This window comes from Felis catus, chromosome D1 (assembly GCF_018350175.1).
Source record: "Felis catus isolate Fca126 chromosome D1, F.catus_Fca126_mat1.0, whole genome shotgun sequence".
Taxonomy (NCBI): Eukaryota; Metazoa; Chordata; class Mammalia; order Carnivora; family Felidae; genus Felis; species Felis catus.
This window is the reverse complement of record NC_058377.1, coordinates 105,768,296-105,785,782: the sequence shown is the minus strand read 5'-3', so window position 1 is coordinate 105,785,782 and position 17,487 is coordinate 105,768,296. Positions and strand designations below refer to the sequence as shown.

The window sequence follows — 17,487 nt, the reverse complement described above, 5'->3', positions numbered from 1 at the left end:
TCTGCTGCTGGGGCTGCTGATTTCAGGAGCCTGGCTGCTCCAGGGGAGGTCGGGGGAAGCTTGCTGGGAATGCAGACTCTCAGGTCCCACCCTAGCCCGCTCGATCAGAATCTGCACTTTAACAAGATCCCCCGGGAGGTCTGTGTGCACCTGACAGTTGGACAGCCTTGTTTCACACAGAAACAGGAGCGATTTAAGTTTATTCTGGCACCGCATGTTTATTGTAGGCAGCGAGGAAAATGCAGCGCGGTGAAGAAAACCAACATCGCCGAAGATTATCATTTTGATGTATTTCCTTCCTGTCCTTTAACATCGAGGTAAAATGCACATACCACCAAAGTCACGATTTTAACCGTTTTCCATGTACAATTAATTCAGTGGCTTTTACTTCATCCAACCATCGGCACTAATTCTAGAACATTTTCGTCACCCGGATGGAAACTCAGTACCTATTACGCAGTCACTCCCCATTCACCCCTTTCTCCCATCCCTGGTAACCATCAGTCTACTTCTGTCTCTATGGCTTTGCCTTTTCTTGACATTTCATGTAAATGGAATCAAAGAACGTTTGCCCTTTTATGTCTGGCTTCTTTCCCTTGGCCTAATGTTTTTTAAGGTTCAGCCACATTATAGCACATGTTGGTGCTTTATTCCTTTCTGGGTTGAATAATATTCCACCATGTGGATATACCCCAGTTTGTTTATTCCTTCCTTGGTTGATGGACATCTGGATTGTTTCCATTTTTTTTTTATCTACTATGTATATTTATAGACATGTTTTTCTTTAAACGTTCAGTTCTTTGGGGTATATACCTAAGAGTGAAATTGTTGGATCACATGGTAATTCTCTGGCTAACTTCTCAAAGAGCTGCCTGTTTTCCACAGTGGCTGTACTATTCTACATTCTTACCAGCACTGCCTGATGGATTCCTGTTTCTCCATCTTGTTATTTTCCTTAAAAACAAAAAAACAAAACAAAAACAAAAACAAAACCATGCTATCTTAGTGGTGTCTCCTTGTGGTTTTGACTCCCATTTCCCTCATGACAAATGATGTTGAACCTCTCATGTGCCTATTGGTTATTTGCACGTCTTCATTGGAGAAATGTCTATCCAAGTCCTTTGCCCATCTTTTAATTGGATTGTATTCCTATTGTTTGAGTTATAAGAGTTCTTTATATATTCTGGATGCTAGACTCTTACAAGATATATATGATTCACAACTATTTTTCCCCATTCATTGGTTTGTTTTTTCACCTTCTTGAGAATGTTCTTTGATGCACAAAAGGTTTTTTTTGTTTGTTTGTTTTTAGGGGTGACTGGGTGGCTCAATTGGTTAAGCGTCCCACTTCAGCTCAGGTTATGATCTCACAGTTCATGAGTTTGAGCCCCACGTCGGGCTCTGTGCTGATAGCTCAGAGCCTGGAGCCTGCTTCAGATTCTGTGTCTCCCTCTCTCTCTCTGCCCTTTCTCCACTCACGTCTGTCTCTGTTTCTCAAAAATAAACATTAAAAAAATTTTTTTTAAGTTTTTTTGTTTTTTTGTTTTTTTTGTTTTTACAAAGTTCAGTTCATTTTTTCTTTTGTTCTTTGTTCTTTTGGTGTCATATCTAAGAAATCGTTAGCAAATCCCAGGTCATAAAAATTTACTATTAAGTTTTCTAATGGTTCTGTAGCTCCAGGTCTTACACGTAGGTCTTTGACATATTTTGAGTTAATTTTTGCATGTGGTGAGAGGTAGGGGTGCAACTTCATTCTTTTTCCTTGTCTTTGTCTTTGTCTCTCTCTTTTTCTTTTCTTTTCTTTCTCTTTCTCTTTTTCTTTTTCTTTTCTTTTCTTTCTTTCTTTCTTTTTTTTTTTTTTGAGAGAGGGAGAGAGAGAGTGCAAGCCAGGGAGGGGAAAAAAGAGAGGTAGACAGTGGATCTGAAGCAGGCTCTGTGCTGACGGCAACAGCTTGATGTGAGGTTCAAACCCACAAACCATGAGATCATGACCTGAATTGAAGTCAGACGCTTAACCTACTGAGCCTCCCAGGTGCCCTGTCTTTTTTTCTTTTTAAGTAATCTCTACACCCAACGTGGGGCTCGAACTCAGACCCTGAGATCAAGAGTCACATGCTCTACCAACTGAGCCATCCAGGTCCCCCCCACCGACTCTTTTCTTTTGCATGCAGATATCCAGTTGTCCAAGCACTATTATTTGAAAAGATTATTCTTTCCCCACTGAATGGTCTTGCCACTCTTGTTGAAAATCACTTGTCAATAGATGTGTGGGTTTACTTCTGGACTCCTGATTTTATTCCATTCGTCTGTATATCTTTATGCCAGTACCACACTGTTTTGGTTGTGTAGCTTTGTAGAAGTTTTGAAATTGGGAAGTGTGAGTTCTCCAATTTTGTTTTTCCATTTCACGATTGTTTGGGCCATGTAGGATCCCTTAAAATTCCATATGAATTTGAGGATCAACTTGCTCATTTCTGCAAAAAAGACAGTTGGAATTTTGATGGAGATTGCGTTGAGTCTGTAGATCACTTTGCTTTCTTTACAATATTGTTTCTTTACAGTCCATGAACATAGGATGTCTTTTCATTTACTTAGATCTGTTTAAATTTCTTTCAACAATGTTTTGTAGTTTTCAGTGTACAAGTCTTGTACTCCTTTGTTAATCTTAGTCCTAAATATTTTATTATTTTTTATAATATTATAAATGAAGTTTTCTTTTTTTTTTAATGTTTATTTTTGGGAGAGAGAGAGAGAGAGAGAGAGAGTGTGTGTGTGTGTGTGTGTGTGTGAGAGTGGGGGAGGGGCAGAGAGAGAGGGAGATACAGAATCCTAAGCAGGCTCCAGGCTCTGAGCTGTCAGCACAGAGCCTGATGCAGGGGGCTCAAACTCACAAACCGTGAGATCATGAACTGAGCTGAAGTCGGACGCCTAGCCGATTGAGCCACCCAGGCACCCCAGTGAAGTTGTTTTTCTAAATTTCTTTTCCAGATTGTTCATTGCTAGTATATAGAAATACAACTGATTTTTGCATATTGATCTGATATTCTGCAACTTTGCTGAATTCATTTATTAGCTATGATAGTGTCTGTGTGGATTCTTTAGGATTTTCTACATATAAGATTACACCATCTACAAATAGAGACAGTTTTACTACTTCTCTTCCAATTTGGATGCCTTTTATTTACTTTCTTCCCATGGCTAAAACTTCCAGTAAAATGTTGAATAGAAGTGGCAAGACCAGACATCCTCGTAGTGTTTCTGATCTTAGGAGGAAAGCTTTCAGTCTTTCACCATTGAGTATGATATTAACTGTGGATTTTCACAGATCTCCGTTATTGAGCTAAGAAAGTTCCCTCTGAGTCCTGGTTTTATGAGCATTTTTATCATGAAAGGTGTTAGGTGGGTTTTTTCCCCCAAACTTTGTTTATTGTGGTAAAATGTAACACAACATAACGTTTAAAATTTTACCCGTTTCTTTTTTTTTTTTAATATATGTATTTATTTTGATAGGGAGAGAGAGAATGCCAAACAGACTCCACAGTGTCAGCACAGAGCCCAATATGGGGCTTGAACTCACCAACCATGAGATCATGACCTGAGCTAAAATCAAGAGTCAGACGCTTACCTGACTGAGCCACCCAGTGGTCATTCCAACAAATGCCCTCCTTAATGTCCATCACCCATTTGGATCATCCCCCTACCCAACACCCCTCCAGCAACCCTGTTTGTTCTCTGTATTTAAGAGTCTCTTATGGTTTGCCTCCCTCTCTGTTCTTATGTTCTTCTTCCTTCCCTTCCCCTATGTTCATCTGTTGTGTTTCTTAAATTCCACATATGAGTGAAATGATATATTTGTATTTCTCAGACTAACTTATTTCGCTTAGCATGATACAATCTAGTTCCATCCAGGTTGTTGCAAATGGCAAGATTTCATTCTTTTTGATTGCCAAATAATAGTCCATTGTGTATATATATATACCATATCTTTATCCATTCATCAGTCAATGGACATTGACTATATTGACTACTTTGGCTATTGTCGATAGTGCTGCTATAAACATTTGTGTGTAGGTGCCCCTTTGAATCAGCATTTTTGTATCCTTTGGATAAATACCTGGTAGTGCAATGTCTGGTCTTAGGTTAGCTCTATTTTTAATTTTTTGAGGAACCTCCACACTGTTCTCCAGGGTGGCTGCACCAGTTTGCGTTCCCACCAACAGTGCAAAAGGGTTTCCTTTTCTCTGCATCCTCACCAACATTTGTTGTCTCCTGAGTTGTTAATTTTAGCCATTCTGACAGGGGTGAGGTGGTATCTCATTGTGGTTTTGATTTGTATTTCCTGATGATGGGTGATGTTGAGCATCTTTTTTGCATGTCTGTTTGCCATCTGGATGTCTTCTTTGGAAAAATGTCTGTTCATATCTTTTGACCATTTCTTCACTGGATCACTTGTTTTTTGAGATTGAGTTTGATAAGTTCTTTGTAGATTTTGGATAATAACCCTTTGCCCAATATGTCATTTGCAAATATCTTCTCCCATTCTGTCAGTTGCCTTTTAGTTTTGTTGATCGTGCAGAAGCTTTTTATCTTGATGAGGTCCCAATAGTTCATTTCTAAGTATCTCATATAAGTGGAATCAGACAGTATTTGCCTTTTTGTGACTGGCTTACTTCACTTACCATAATATTTTCAAGGTTCATCAGTAAGGGTATTGGGTTTTATCACATTATTTTTCTACATCCGTTGACATGGTCATGTGACTCTTTTCCTCTATTCCATTAATACTGTGTATTACATTGATTAATGTTCATAAGTTGAACCGCCTTTGCATTCTTGGGATAAATCCCATTTGCCCATACAGTATGATCATTTTAATTGCTGGATTCAAATGTCTCAGTATTTTGTTGATAATTTTTGCATCTATATTCATAAGGAATATTGGTCTATAGATATCTTTCCTTATAATTTCTTTGTCTGGCCTTAGTATCAAAGTAACACTGGCATCATGGAATGAATTAGGAAGCAGAGTCTATTTTTTGGAAAAGTTTGAGAAAGATTGGTATTCATTTTTCTTTAAATGTTTGGGAGAGTTTACCAGTGAAACAATCTGGTCCTAGCATTTTCTTTACTGGAAATTTTTTGTTTACTTTCACAGTCTCTTCTTATGGGTCTATTCAGGTTTCTATTTGTTCTCGAGTCAGTTTTAGTAGTTTGTGTCTTCTAGGAAATTTTCTTTTCATCTAGATTATCTGATTTTTTGATATATAATTATTCATCATATTATCTTACAATCCTTTTTGTATCTATAAAGTTGATAGCAATGTCCCTACTTTCATTCCTGATTTTAGTGATTTGAATCTTTTATCTCTATTTTTTGTCATTCTAACTAAAAATTCATCAATTTTGTTAACTCCTTTCAAAGAAGCAACTTTTGTTTTTATTGATTCTCTTTGTTGTTTTTCAATTCTGTATTTCCTTTATTTCCACTCCAATCTTTATTTCCTTCCTTCTGCTGACTTTGGGTTTAGTTTGTTTTTTTTCTAAGTTCCTTAAGTTGAGGTTTAGGGTGGGGCTTGAGTGAGGTTGAGTTATGAGGTTGGAGACTCTGTAAATATCTTGCTACCAAAGGGAGCACCAGTCTGAGAATACAGTTAAACCAGGAAGAGGACAAGAGAGACATTGGATCTTGAGGACAGTGCTTGAGCCCCTGAAACAGTCCATGTCTAAAGCAAGTCCTACTTCTGGACATTCAGTTACATATTCAATACATTTTCTTTGGGCCCATTTAAAAAAAGTTGGAAGTTTAGTTATTGATTTGAGATCTTTCTTCTGTTTAATATAGGTATTTACAGCTATAAACTTACCACTAAGAACTGCTTCTATTACTTTCCATAAGTTTTGATATGCTGTTTTTATTTTCATTCATCTCATCTAATTTCCCTCGTGATTTCTTTTTATGCCATTGGGCATGTAAAAGTATTATCACATTTATTAATTTCTGGTTTCATGTCATTGTGGTCAGAGAAAATACTTCAAATGCATTCAGTAGTTTTAAATGTATTGAGACTTGTTTTGTGGCGTAAACATGGTTTATCCTGAGGGATGTTCCATGCTTACTTGAGAAGAATGTATATTCTGCTGTTGTTGGGTGGAGTTAGGTCTAGTTGGTTTATAGTGTTGTTCAATGCTTCTATTTCTTTGTTTGTCTTTTGTGTAGTAGTTCTATCCATTACTGAAAATGGAATATTGGAGGGGCACCTGGGTGGCTCAGTTGATTGAGTGTCCGACTTTGGCTCAGGTCATGATCTCATGATCGGTAAGTTTGAGCCCTGCATTGTGCTCTCTGCTGTCAGTGAGGAGCCTCCTTCAGATCCTCTGCCCCTTTCCTGCTTGTGCTCTCTCTCTCTCTCTCTCAAAAGTAAATAAACATTAAAAAAAAATGGAGTATTGGAGTCCTTATTATTATTGTAATGTTTATTTCTCTCTTAAGTATATGTTTATTATTGTTATATCTTCTTGATGGATTGAGCTTTTTATCATTATATAATACCTCTCTTTTAATAATTTATAGTTATAAATTAAAAAAATATAAATAATTTATAAAGTCTTTTTTAATAATTTTTGCCTTAAAGCCTAGTTTTAAAATAGTAGTACAGCCACTTCATCTCTCTTTTTGTTAATTTTTGGCATGGATTATCTTTTCCATCCTTTCACTTTTAACCTATTTGAGTTTTTGAGTCAAAGAAAGACTCTTGTGACAGCATATAATTGCATTATGTGTTTTTTTAATTCATTCCATTAATCTCTGTCTTTTAATTAGAGAATTTAATCCATTTATATTTAATGCAATTACTAATAAGAACTTACTTCTGCCACTTTGTTTGCTATATGTCTTATATCTTGTTGTTTCTCAATTCCTCCTTCTTTTGTGTTAGACGTTTTCTTTTTTTTTTTTAATGTTTATTTATTTTTGACAGAAAGAGAGACAGAGCATGAGTGGGGGAGGGGCAGAGAGAGAGGGAGACACAGAATTGGAAGCAGGCTCCAGGCTCTGAGCTGTCAGCACAGAGCCCAACGTGGGGCTTGAACTCACAGACCGCGAGATCATGACCTGAGCCCAAGTCGGACACTCAGCTGACTGAGCCGCCCAGGTGCCCTGGTGTTAGATGTTTTCTAATGTAACATTTTGATTCCCTTGTTGTTTCTGTTACCAGATATATTTTATTTTCTTAGTTGTTGACCTGCGGATTACAATTAACATCTTAATTTATAACAATCTAGTTCAAATTAATACCAATTTAGTTTTGATAGTATAAAAAACTTTTGTTCTTCTATAGCTCCATTCCCTGTCCTTTATGTTGTTAGCATCACAGATTACATCTTTATACATTAGGTATCCATCAGCATAGATTTATAATTATTACAGTTGTCCTTTAAATTATATAAGAAAAAAAGAAGAGTTACATTAAAAGAATTCATCATTGCTGACTTTTATATTTACTTATATCAGTGTTCATTTCTTCATATGGATTTGAGTTACTGTCTACTGTCCTTTCATATCAGCCTGAAGGACTCTCTTTAACATTTCTTGTAAAGAAAGTCTACTAGTGACAAATTCTCATAATTTTTGTTATTCTGGAAATGTATTGATTTATCTTTAATTCCTGAAGGATAGTTTTGCCAGATAAAAATTCCTTGCTGCCTTTTCCTTCCCTTTCAGAACTTCAAATATATTATCCTACTTCCTTATGGCCCCCAAAGTTTCTGATGAGAAATCAGCTGGAGAATCTGAGGTTCTCTTGTATGTGATTAGTTACTTTTCTCGCTCTAAAGATTCTCTTTTTGGTTTTGGCCTTCTGCAGTTTGATTATGTCCTGGTGTGGATCTCTTTGAGTTTATCTTACTTGAAGTTAATTAAGCTTCCTGGATGTGTAGATTAAGTCTTGCTTCAAATTTAGAAGTTTTTAGCCATTATATCTTTCTTATTTTTCCCCTGCCCCTTCTTCTGGGATTTCCACTATGCATTTGTTAGTATGCATGATGTTGTCTCATACATCTCTTTGGTTCTGTTTCTTTCTTTTCATGTTTTTTTTTTTTTTTTCCTTTCTGTTCCACAGCCTGGGTAATCTCAATTGATTTATCTTCAAGTAGACTGACTCTTTCTTCTGCTTGCTCAAATCTGTTGTTGAACAACTCTAGTCAATTTTTCATTTCAGCTAATTCTCTTTAAATCCAGAATTTGTTTCTGTATTATAGCTTTTGTTTCCTTATTGATATTTTCTGACTGGTGAGATAAATAATTATTGTGTTTTCCTTTAGTTCTTTACACATGGTTTCCTTTATATCTTTGAGTATATTTTAAATAGTTGATTTAAAGTCTTTGTCTTCTATATCCAATATCTGTGCTTCCTCAAGGACATCCCTGCCCCCCCCCCTTCATGTATAAGCCATGCTCCCTTTGCATGCATCATATTTTTTTTTCTAAACTGGATATTTTGAGTATTATAATGAAATAACTCTGGGAATAGGATTTCTTACGATGCTAAGACTTGTTGCTGCTTGTGATAGAAATTGTTGTTTATTAGTTTAGTGACTTTTCAGGAACTAACTTTGGAAAGTCTATTTTTTGTTGCCCATGGCCACCAAAGTCTCTGTGTCATTAGCTTAGTGGTCAGTTAGTCATTTGACAGAGATTTCCTTAAATGCCTAGAACAGCAACAACAAAACCTCTCAGTCTTTGCAGATGAGCCCTGTATGTAGATTGGGAAATGCCTTCAACAATCTGTCATGCAATTTACAACTCTACTTTGGCCCTCATTTCCTGCTTGCAGTGAATCTGGTGATCAGCTAGAGGTAAAATCTTAGGGCCTTGTCAGGGCTTTTCTGAGCATGTACCCAGCCCCGGGCATGCATATGGACCTCTATTCCCAGGAATATGTAGGAGCTTTTTGTTTTTGTGTTTTTGTTTTGAGAGAGAGAGAGAGAGAGAGAGAGAGAGAGAGAGAATGTACATGAGCAGGGGAAAGGAGCAGAGGGGGAGAGAGAGAGAGAGAGAGAGAGAGAGAGAGAGAGAGAAAATCTTAAGCAGGCTCCACGCTCAGTGTGGAGCCTGACATGGGGCTTCATCCCACAACTCTGGGAACATGACCTGAACTGAAATCAAGAGTCAGACACTCAACTGACTGAGCCACCCAGGTGCCGCTGTAGGAGCTTTTCCAAGTCCTATTCCCTAAATCATTTTATCCTCCAGCCTTTCTTCCTAAGCTTCTTTATTTGCTTGTTGTTTTCTCCAAATGTGATCGTTTGTCCCAGTTGGCAGCAGCCAATCGCATGGCCTTTATGTATTTTCAACAAATGCCCCCTCGGTTCTGGGAGAGTTCTGAATTAGGCAAACTAAAGGCAAGCCCTTTGAGCCAGACATGCAGAGAGCCACCAGACAGGTCAAAACAAACAGTCCGAATACTTTCTGTAGCAGGTCTGTTCTGCTTCCTCTAATACTAGGAACTCACACCAGGAATATTGTCTTCAAGGTTACTGTCTTCAAGAGGCTGCCACAGAGCTGGCGAGCGGGGGATGGCCAAAGTAAGTGAAATTATCATGAAGTTTTCTTGGTGAAATTCAGCTGTTTCTTTCTTGTTTTTTTTTTTTTTTTTTTAATGTTTATTTATTTATTTTGAGGCAGAGGAAGCAGGGGGAGGAACAGAGAGAGAGAGAGGGAGAGAGAGAATCCCAAGCAAGCTCTGCACAGTCAGCAGAGCCTGACATGGGACTTGATGTCATGAACGGTGAGAGCATGACCCGAGCTGAAATCAAGAGTTGGATGCTTAATCAACTGAGCCACCCCGGCGCCCCTGTTGTTTGTTTCTTGATAAGTGTTCACCTGGTTGCTCTAAACTTTGAGCTGTTTCCAGAGTTCTGGTAAAACTGATTTTGATAGTTTTGCCAGTTTGTTAGCTGCTTTTGTGAAGTGATGGACTCTAGGAGTTCCCTACATCCTCAGTTTTTGTTTTTTTTTAGTGTAGAGTTTTTATGTGAAAATAATTACCTTGTATATAAAAATCTGCATACTGATTTTTTCACTTGATGTTATACCATAAAATTTTCTATTTACTTGTATTATTCTTCATATAAATATCCACCTTAGTAGTTCATTCGGCAAATATTTATTGGGTACCATTTACCTGGTGGTCACTCTTCCAGGGACTGAGTATACAGTGGTGAGTGAAACAAGGCCCTGTCCTCACACAGCTTACATTGGAGTAGAGAGTGAAGTAAGTGACATATAAATATTCATTCACTGTCGTTGCTGTTTAAAGTTCTATTAGGGGCGCCTGGGTGGCTCAGTCGGTTGAGCGTCCGACTTCAGCTCAGGTCACGATCTCGCGGTCCGTGAGTTCGAGCCCCGCGTCGGGCTCTGGGCTGATGGCTCAGAGCCTGGAGCCTGCTTCCGATTCTGTGTCTCCCTCTGTCTCTGTGCCTCCCCCATTCATGCTCTGCTTCTCTCTGTCTCAAAAATAAATAAATGGTAAAAAAAGAAATTAAAAAAAAGAAAATTAATTATTTTAAAAAAATAATAAAAAAATAAAGTTTTATTATAAGAACTATGTTCTTTTTTTTTAATTTTTTTTTCAACGTTTATTTATTTTTGGGACAGAGAGAGACAGAGCATGAACAGGGGAGGGGCAGAGAGAGAGGGAGACACAGAATCGGAAACAGGCTCCAGGCTCTGAGCCATCAGCCCAGAGCCTGACACGGGGCTCGAACTCCCGGACCGCGAGATCGTGACCTGGCTGAAGTCGGACGCTCAACCGACTGCGCCACCCAGGTGCCCCAGAACTATGTTCTTATAGTAGATAATAGAACTAAGTTCTATTACAGAACTATTATAGGATGAAAACTGCCCCCACCCTACCCTGCCACCCCGCCAAAGACATCAGGTCCTAGTCCCGGAAATGTGTGGATGTTACCTTACTGAAAACAGGATCCTTGCAGCTGTGATTAAGTTAAGGATCTTGAAGTGTGTAGATATTATCCTGGATTATCAGGGTGGGCCCCAAGGTCAATCACATGTCTCTTTGTAAGAGAGAGGAAGAGGAAAAGCAAAGAGATCATTGGAAGCAGAAATTGGAATGAAACTAAGGAATGCCAGCAGTTGCCCAGAGCTGGAAGAAGCAAGGAACAGAAGTCTCCCCTATACTCTTGAGAGGGGACACGGACCTACCAACATCTTGGTTTGGGCACAGTGATAGTCATTTTGGACTTTGGGCATCCAGAATGGTGTGAAATAAATTTCTGTTACGAAAAGCCATCTAGTTTGTGTTAATTTGTTTCAGTTACCATAGCAAACTAATACAAATTTTGGAATCGAGTAGTATGCTGCTGTAGCAAACACCTAAAAATGTGAAGACAGATTTGGAATGGGTAATGGGTAGAAGCTGGAAGAATTTCGAGAAGCACTGTTAGAAGCACTTGTCCGTGATAAACTTGGATTTTAGCTGAGGTGATTCCCAAGCAAAATGTTAAAGATATGGCCTGGTTTTTTCTTGCTGATTATCATAAAATGAGAGAGGAAAAAGATATCTCAGGGAAAGAACTGTTACATCAAAAGGAACCAGCACATGATGATGGGGGAAATTTGCAACCTTTCCGAACTGTGAAATATACTAAAATTAGGCGATTTACTGTTAGAACAATGTGCTCTAGGGAGAAAGAAGGCCATGGGTGTGGTTGAACAGCTTTTTGCTAGTCTTCAGGATATTAAGTGTATGACTCATAGATCCACTCAACCATCTCAGCAGAAGCCAGGAATAGAGATAGAATTATCCACGAGAGATCTATGGAGGGCTGTCTGTAATGATGTGAATCTCTGTGACATACACAGGAGACCCACAAGACTTCTGAGAGTTATACCAGCAGAAACGCTGCCATCTTAGATGGAAAGGGACAGAGACGGAATGGAATGAAGGAAGGCTATTGGACCCCCACGATTCTAGAGGCAGGAAATAGGCTTATAAAATGACTCAGCTTCACACATGTGCCTACTGTTAAGAAAAACGAAGAATGACAAAAGGGTTTAACCTCAAGCCCAGAGGGCAGAGCCTTGGACCTGGAACTCAGAACCACAGATGTGGAGGCAGGAACTGTGGGTGATAGAGGATTAGTCCTACACCTTGAAAAGTAGAGGAATTTGTCCTGCTGGATTTTGAAATTACCTGGGACCAGTCCCTTTCTCTCTTCCATTTTCTCCCTTTTGGAGTAAAGATGTGTGTCGGGGCGCCTGGGTGGCGCAGTCGGTTAAGTGTCCGACTTCAGCCAGGTCATGATCTCGCGGTCCGTGAGTTCGAGCCCAGCGTCAGGCTCTGGGCTGACGGCTCGGAGCCTGGAGCCTGTTTCCGATTCTGTGTCTCCCTCTCTCTCTGCCCCTCCTCCGTTCATGCTCTGTCTCTCTCTGTCCCAAAAATAAATAAACGTTGGAGTAAAGATGTGTGTAACTGTTATACTATGCCCATTCATCATATTAGGGGAACAGATTACTTGTTACTAGTTTCACAGTTTTAGAAATGGAGAAGAACTTTTTCCCCCCCAGAATGGACTCTATCCAATCTTACAAACCTAGTTTAGATGAATTTTGGGGGTTTCAGCTGATTATATTTAGATGAGATTTTGGGCTTGAGTTGATATTACAATGGGTTAAGACTTTTGGAGATGTTGGGATAGGGTGAATGTATTTTGTGTGTGTGACAGACTGATGGCAGAATGCAGAAAACTGGGGGGGGGAGCGGGAAGGGCTTCCCCCCCCCAACATATCAGAGTCTAACCCCTGAAACCAATATATTGTGCCTTACATAAAAACAGGATCTTTGCAGATGTGATTAAGTTAAGCATTTTGACATGTGGAGATTATCCTGGATCATCCAGGGGGGCTCGAAATGCAACCACGAGTGTCCTTATGAGGGGGAGCCAGAGTGACATTTGTCACAAATGAAAGAGGAGAAGGCAATGTGAAGATAATGGAGAAGTGGTGTGGCTACAAGCCAAGGAATACTAGCTACCTCCAGACCCCGGAAGAGGCAAGGAACAAACTCTCCCCTAGAGCCTCCAGAGGGAGTAGAGACCAACTGACATCTTCACTGAGGCCCGGTGATCCTGGTTTTGGACTTCTGGCCTCCAGAATGGTGGAAAAATAAATTTCTGTTGTTTTAAGCCTCCTGGTTTGTGGTAACTGGATACAGTTGCTATAGGAACTGTAAACGAATAACACGATGCATTTATCTAGCCCCTGCTCATTGGACACTTGGATTGCTATTATGAACAGTCTTGCACACGTTCCCTGGTGCAAATGTGCTAGAATTGTTGTAGCACATATACCTGGGAGTGGAATTGCTTGGTCACGGCACACACAAATGTTCAATTCTAGAAGGTAATGTCAAATTGCTCACCGAAACAGTTATCAATTTACACTCATACCAATGCTATAGTTGTTGTGGATGGATGTGCGTTTTGTTCATCACTTGGTATTATCCGATTTCTTAATTTTTGCCAATCCTAGTGAACGTAAGATGCTCTCTCGCTGAGGTTTTATTTTAATTTCCCTGATAACCAACGTGATTAGGTTTGAGTATCTTTTTAAACCCTTATTGGCCATTTGTAATGTTTCTTCTCTTAAATGCTCGTTCATATCTTTTGCCCATTTTTCTAATTATTTTATATATATATTTTAATTGACTTGAGAGTTCCTGTTCCTTTTATATGCTAGATACTACAACTTTGTTGGTTATGGCTCATCTTTTTATTTGTTATTATCACTATTTTTAATGTTTTTATTTTTGAGAGAGAGAGTGCAAACAGAGGCGGAGCAGAGAGAGAGGGAGACACAGAATCTGAAGCTGGCTCCAGGCTCTGAGCTGTCAGCACGGAGCCCAATGCGTGGCTCGAACTCACAAACTGTGAGATCCTGACCTGAGCTGAAGTTGGACACTCAACTGACTGAGCCTCCCAGGTGCCCCATGGCTCATCTTTTTATTTACTTTATGGTGTCAGTTGATGAAAAGAAGTTCTCAGTTTTAATGTAGTTGGATTTATCAGTCTTCCTTCATGGTTAGCGCTTTTTATGTCTTTTTTTTAATTAAAATGTTTTTAATGTTTATTTATTTTTGAGAGAGAAAGAGACAGAGCATGAGCAGGGAAGGGGCAGAGACACTGGGAGACACAGAATCCGAAGCAGGCTCCAGGCTCTGAGCTATCAGCACAGAGCCTGATATGGGGCTTGAACCCATGAACTGCAACATCATGACCTGAGCCGAAGTCGGACGTTCAACTGACTGAGCCACCCAAGCGCCCCTATTTTTTTTTAGAATCCTTCCTTTCGTGGGGCACCTGGCTGGCTCTATCAGTAGAGTATATGACTCTTGATTTTGGGGTTGTGGATTCGAACCTCGCATGTTGGGTGTAGAAATTACTTAAAAATCTTTCCTTTCTCTGAAGTAAAAAAGATATTCTCCTACAATTTTTTCTAAGAGGTTTTCTTTCCACATGTAATCTAGCTGGAATTAATTTTTCCGCATAGTGTGAGATAGGGTTCCAATTATCTTATCCACATAGACTCGAGCAGTTGTTCCTACATGATGTATTTGATGGTCCCTTCCTTTCCCCACTGATCAGCAAGGCTATATCTGAACACCAGAGCTCCAGATATGTGTTGGTCTTTTTCTGGTTTCGATTTTATCAGTCTATATATGTTCATTCTTGAGCTAATATCATACTGTTTTTAGTACTAGAGTTTTATAAGTCCTGATAGCTGGGGAGTAAGGAAGTGCCTCATTCTTCAGGGATGTCTTAGATATTTTTACTCTTCTATATAAATTTTAAAATCAGCATGTCATATTTAAGAAAAATGCTGTTGGAACTTTTATTACAATTGCATCGAATACGTAGATCGAGTTCGAGAAAACTGGCATTTTGGCGAAATACCTAGTTTTAGAATTTGTATCATTTTGATATTTTTATTATTGGAATAATTTAGATTATATAATAATACTGTAATTATTATAATTTTATAATTTGTATCCAAAATTAAAATTTCCTCTATAATAAGTCTTGCAACTGTTTTGTTAGATTTATGATAGGTTCTTATCGTTTATTGCTATAATAAATAATGTATTTTTAAAATTCTATTTTTCCAACTTCTACCAGTGTACAGAAATGTGAATAATTTTTATATTGATATTATAGCCAACCTTTTTGCCAAGCTCTCTTTTTATAATAATAGATATAGATAATAGATAATAATAATAGGACTCTATGGAGTCCTTTGGGTTTTGTTTTTTTTTCCAAGATTTTATTTAAATTCAAGTTAGTTAGCAGATAGTGTAGTATTGGTTTTAGGAGTCGAATTTAGTGATTCATCACTTATGTATAACACCCAGTGCTCATCACAAGTGCCCTCTTTATTAAAAAAATTTTTTTTGATGTTTTATTTATTTTTGAGATAGAGACAGAGTACGAGTGGGGGAGAGGCAGAGAGAGCAGGAGACAGAACCCACAAAGCAGGCTCTAGGCTCTGAGCTGTCAGCACAGAGCCCGACGCAGGGCTTGAACTCACAAACTGTGAGATCATGACCTGAGCCAAAGTCAGATGCTTAACTGACTGAGCCACCCAGGCGCCCCACAAGTGCCTTCTTTAAAGCCTATCATCCATTTACCCCATCTCCCCCCAACCTCCCCTCCAGTTTGTTCTCTACAGTTAAACCTTTGAATTTGACATGTAGACAATCATTTAGGAAAAAGAAGAGTTCTGATTTTTTTTTTCCAATATTTGTGTCTTAAATTTCTTTTTCTAGTCTTATTGCACTGCCTACAATCACCAATAGAGTATAGAATAGAAACAATGATAGCAGCCATGCCTGTCTCATTCCTGATTTTAAAAGATTGATTCTAGAATTTCAGCATTAAGAATATTTGCCAAAAAAAAAAAAGAAAAAAAGGAAGAATGATATTGGCTGTGGGGTTTTGGTGGATACTCTTCATCAATTTAATAAAGTTCCCTCTCATTCCCAGGTTTCCAAATACTTTTTAAAAATAAATTGTTTTGTCCACTAATATCTTCTCAGCACCCAACACAGATGCTCATTATATGTTGCTTGAATGAATGCATGAATGAATGAATGAACATGTTTACTGGACTCCTATTTCTTTTCTTTTTTTTTTTCTTATTGATTTTTGTGAATTCTTTATATATTAAAGATGTCAACACTTTGCCACTTGCTGGGAATATTTTCCCTAGGCCTTTTGCCTTTTAATTTTGGTTGTTTTTTGGTGAAAGGAGGAAGATGGAGAAGTTTTAAATTTTAATGTAAACAGATCTATTGATTTTTTCCTTTTGAGGTCTCTTCAAATGCATCTGAGTTTAGAAAGCCTTTACCTCTCAGGATATTTGATAAGTTCCTTTCTATTTTCTGTGCACACTGCTGTTAATTTAATCTTCCCATAGCAGGGCTCTGATCACGTCACTCCCCTGCTCAAAAATGTTTAACTGTCTCCTTGGAGCCTTTAGAATAAAGTCCAAACTCTTTAACTTGGCCTCTAACGCTTTTCGTGATTCATTCCGAGACTGCCTGTGCAGTCTTTTCTCTAGTGTCCCCCAAATCAGTTTGAGCTCCAACCAAAGGGAAGAGTTGGCTTCTCTCTGTGTGCCCTGCTCTGTGCCACCTCCAAGGCTTTGTTCCTGGCGTTCCTTGGCATAGAATGCCATCCTCCATTTTGTATATTTAAATCCCGCTTGTTCTTCAAGCCCTCTTTTCTCAAAAAAAGCCTCACCTTACCCTTTGAGAGGATAAATGGTAGAGGGATGAGAACATGAGCTTTTGGAGTTAGACAATGTGGATTGAAATCCTAATTTCTTGGGGCGCCTGGGTGGCTCAGTCGGAGAAGCATGCAACTGTTGATCTCAAGGTCTTGAGTTTGAGCCCGCACATTGAGTGCAGAGATTACTTAAACAAATAAATATACTTAAAAAAAAAAAAAAAAAAAAAAGAGTCCCTGCCTCATCCCACCATTTTGGAAGGGAGTGAGGTGGGGCCAACCCACCCCCTCTAGCCACATCTGCCTCTGAAAGTTTGGCTGGTTCTCGAATTCCATTAGGTGGCCGAGAACTTTCCTGCTCAGGTGCTGGGAGTGGCCAAACAGGTTCCACCTCCAGGAATCTAACCCAGGCCTCCAGGCACCTCGGTGGGACTCCCACACCCATCTGGGCTCAAAGGAATCCCCTCCCTCCTTTCTTCAAGTGAGCTCCAAAGGTTTTATTGCTGGGAAATATTTAAGTCTCCGAAGGGGTCCACTGGAACGTCCTGTTCCTTGTCATCAGCACCCACAATATGATGGCGAGGCAAGTAGAGCAAAGGTAACCTTTTCAATTTCAAAGTGAGCACACTGAGGCTCAAACTATCTTCCATATAGTTGGGTCTAGGACTTGTGTGTCTTGTCAGCCTG

At 38.9% G+C, this 17,487-nt stretch overlaps 1 protein-coding gene across 2 annotated transcripts in view; it reads left to right on the top strand.

Annotated features, from left to right (window-relative positions):
- RAB3IL1 (RAB3A interacting protein like 1) overlaps nt 1-17,487 on the top strand; it is a 43,106-nt gene that overhangs the window by 1,813 nt on the left and 23,806 nt on the right. For both annotated transcript variants that reach the window (XM_045039424.1, XM_045039425.1), the window contains exons 2-3: nt 232-317; nt 9,502-9,582. In XM_045039424.1, the coding sequence (XP_044895359.1) occupies nt 232-317; nt 9,502-9,582 (167 nt within the window). The remainder of the gene's footprint in view (nt 1-231; nt 318-9,501; nt 9,583-17,487) is intronic.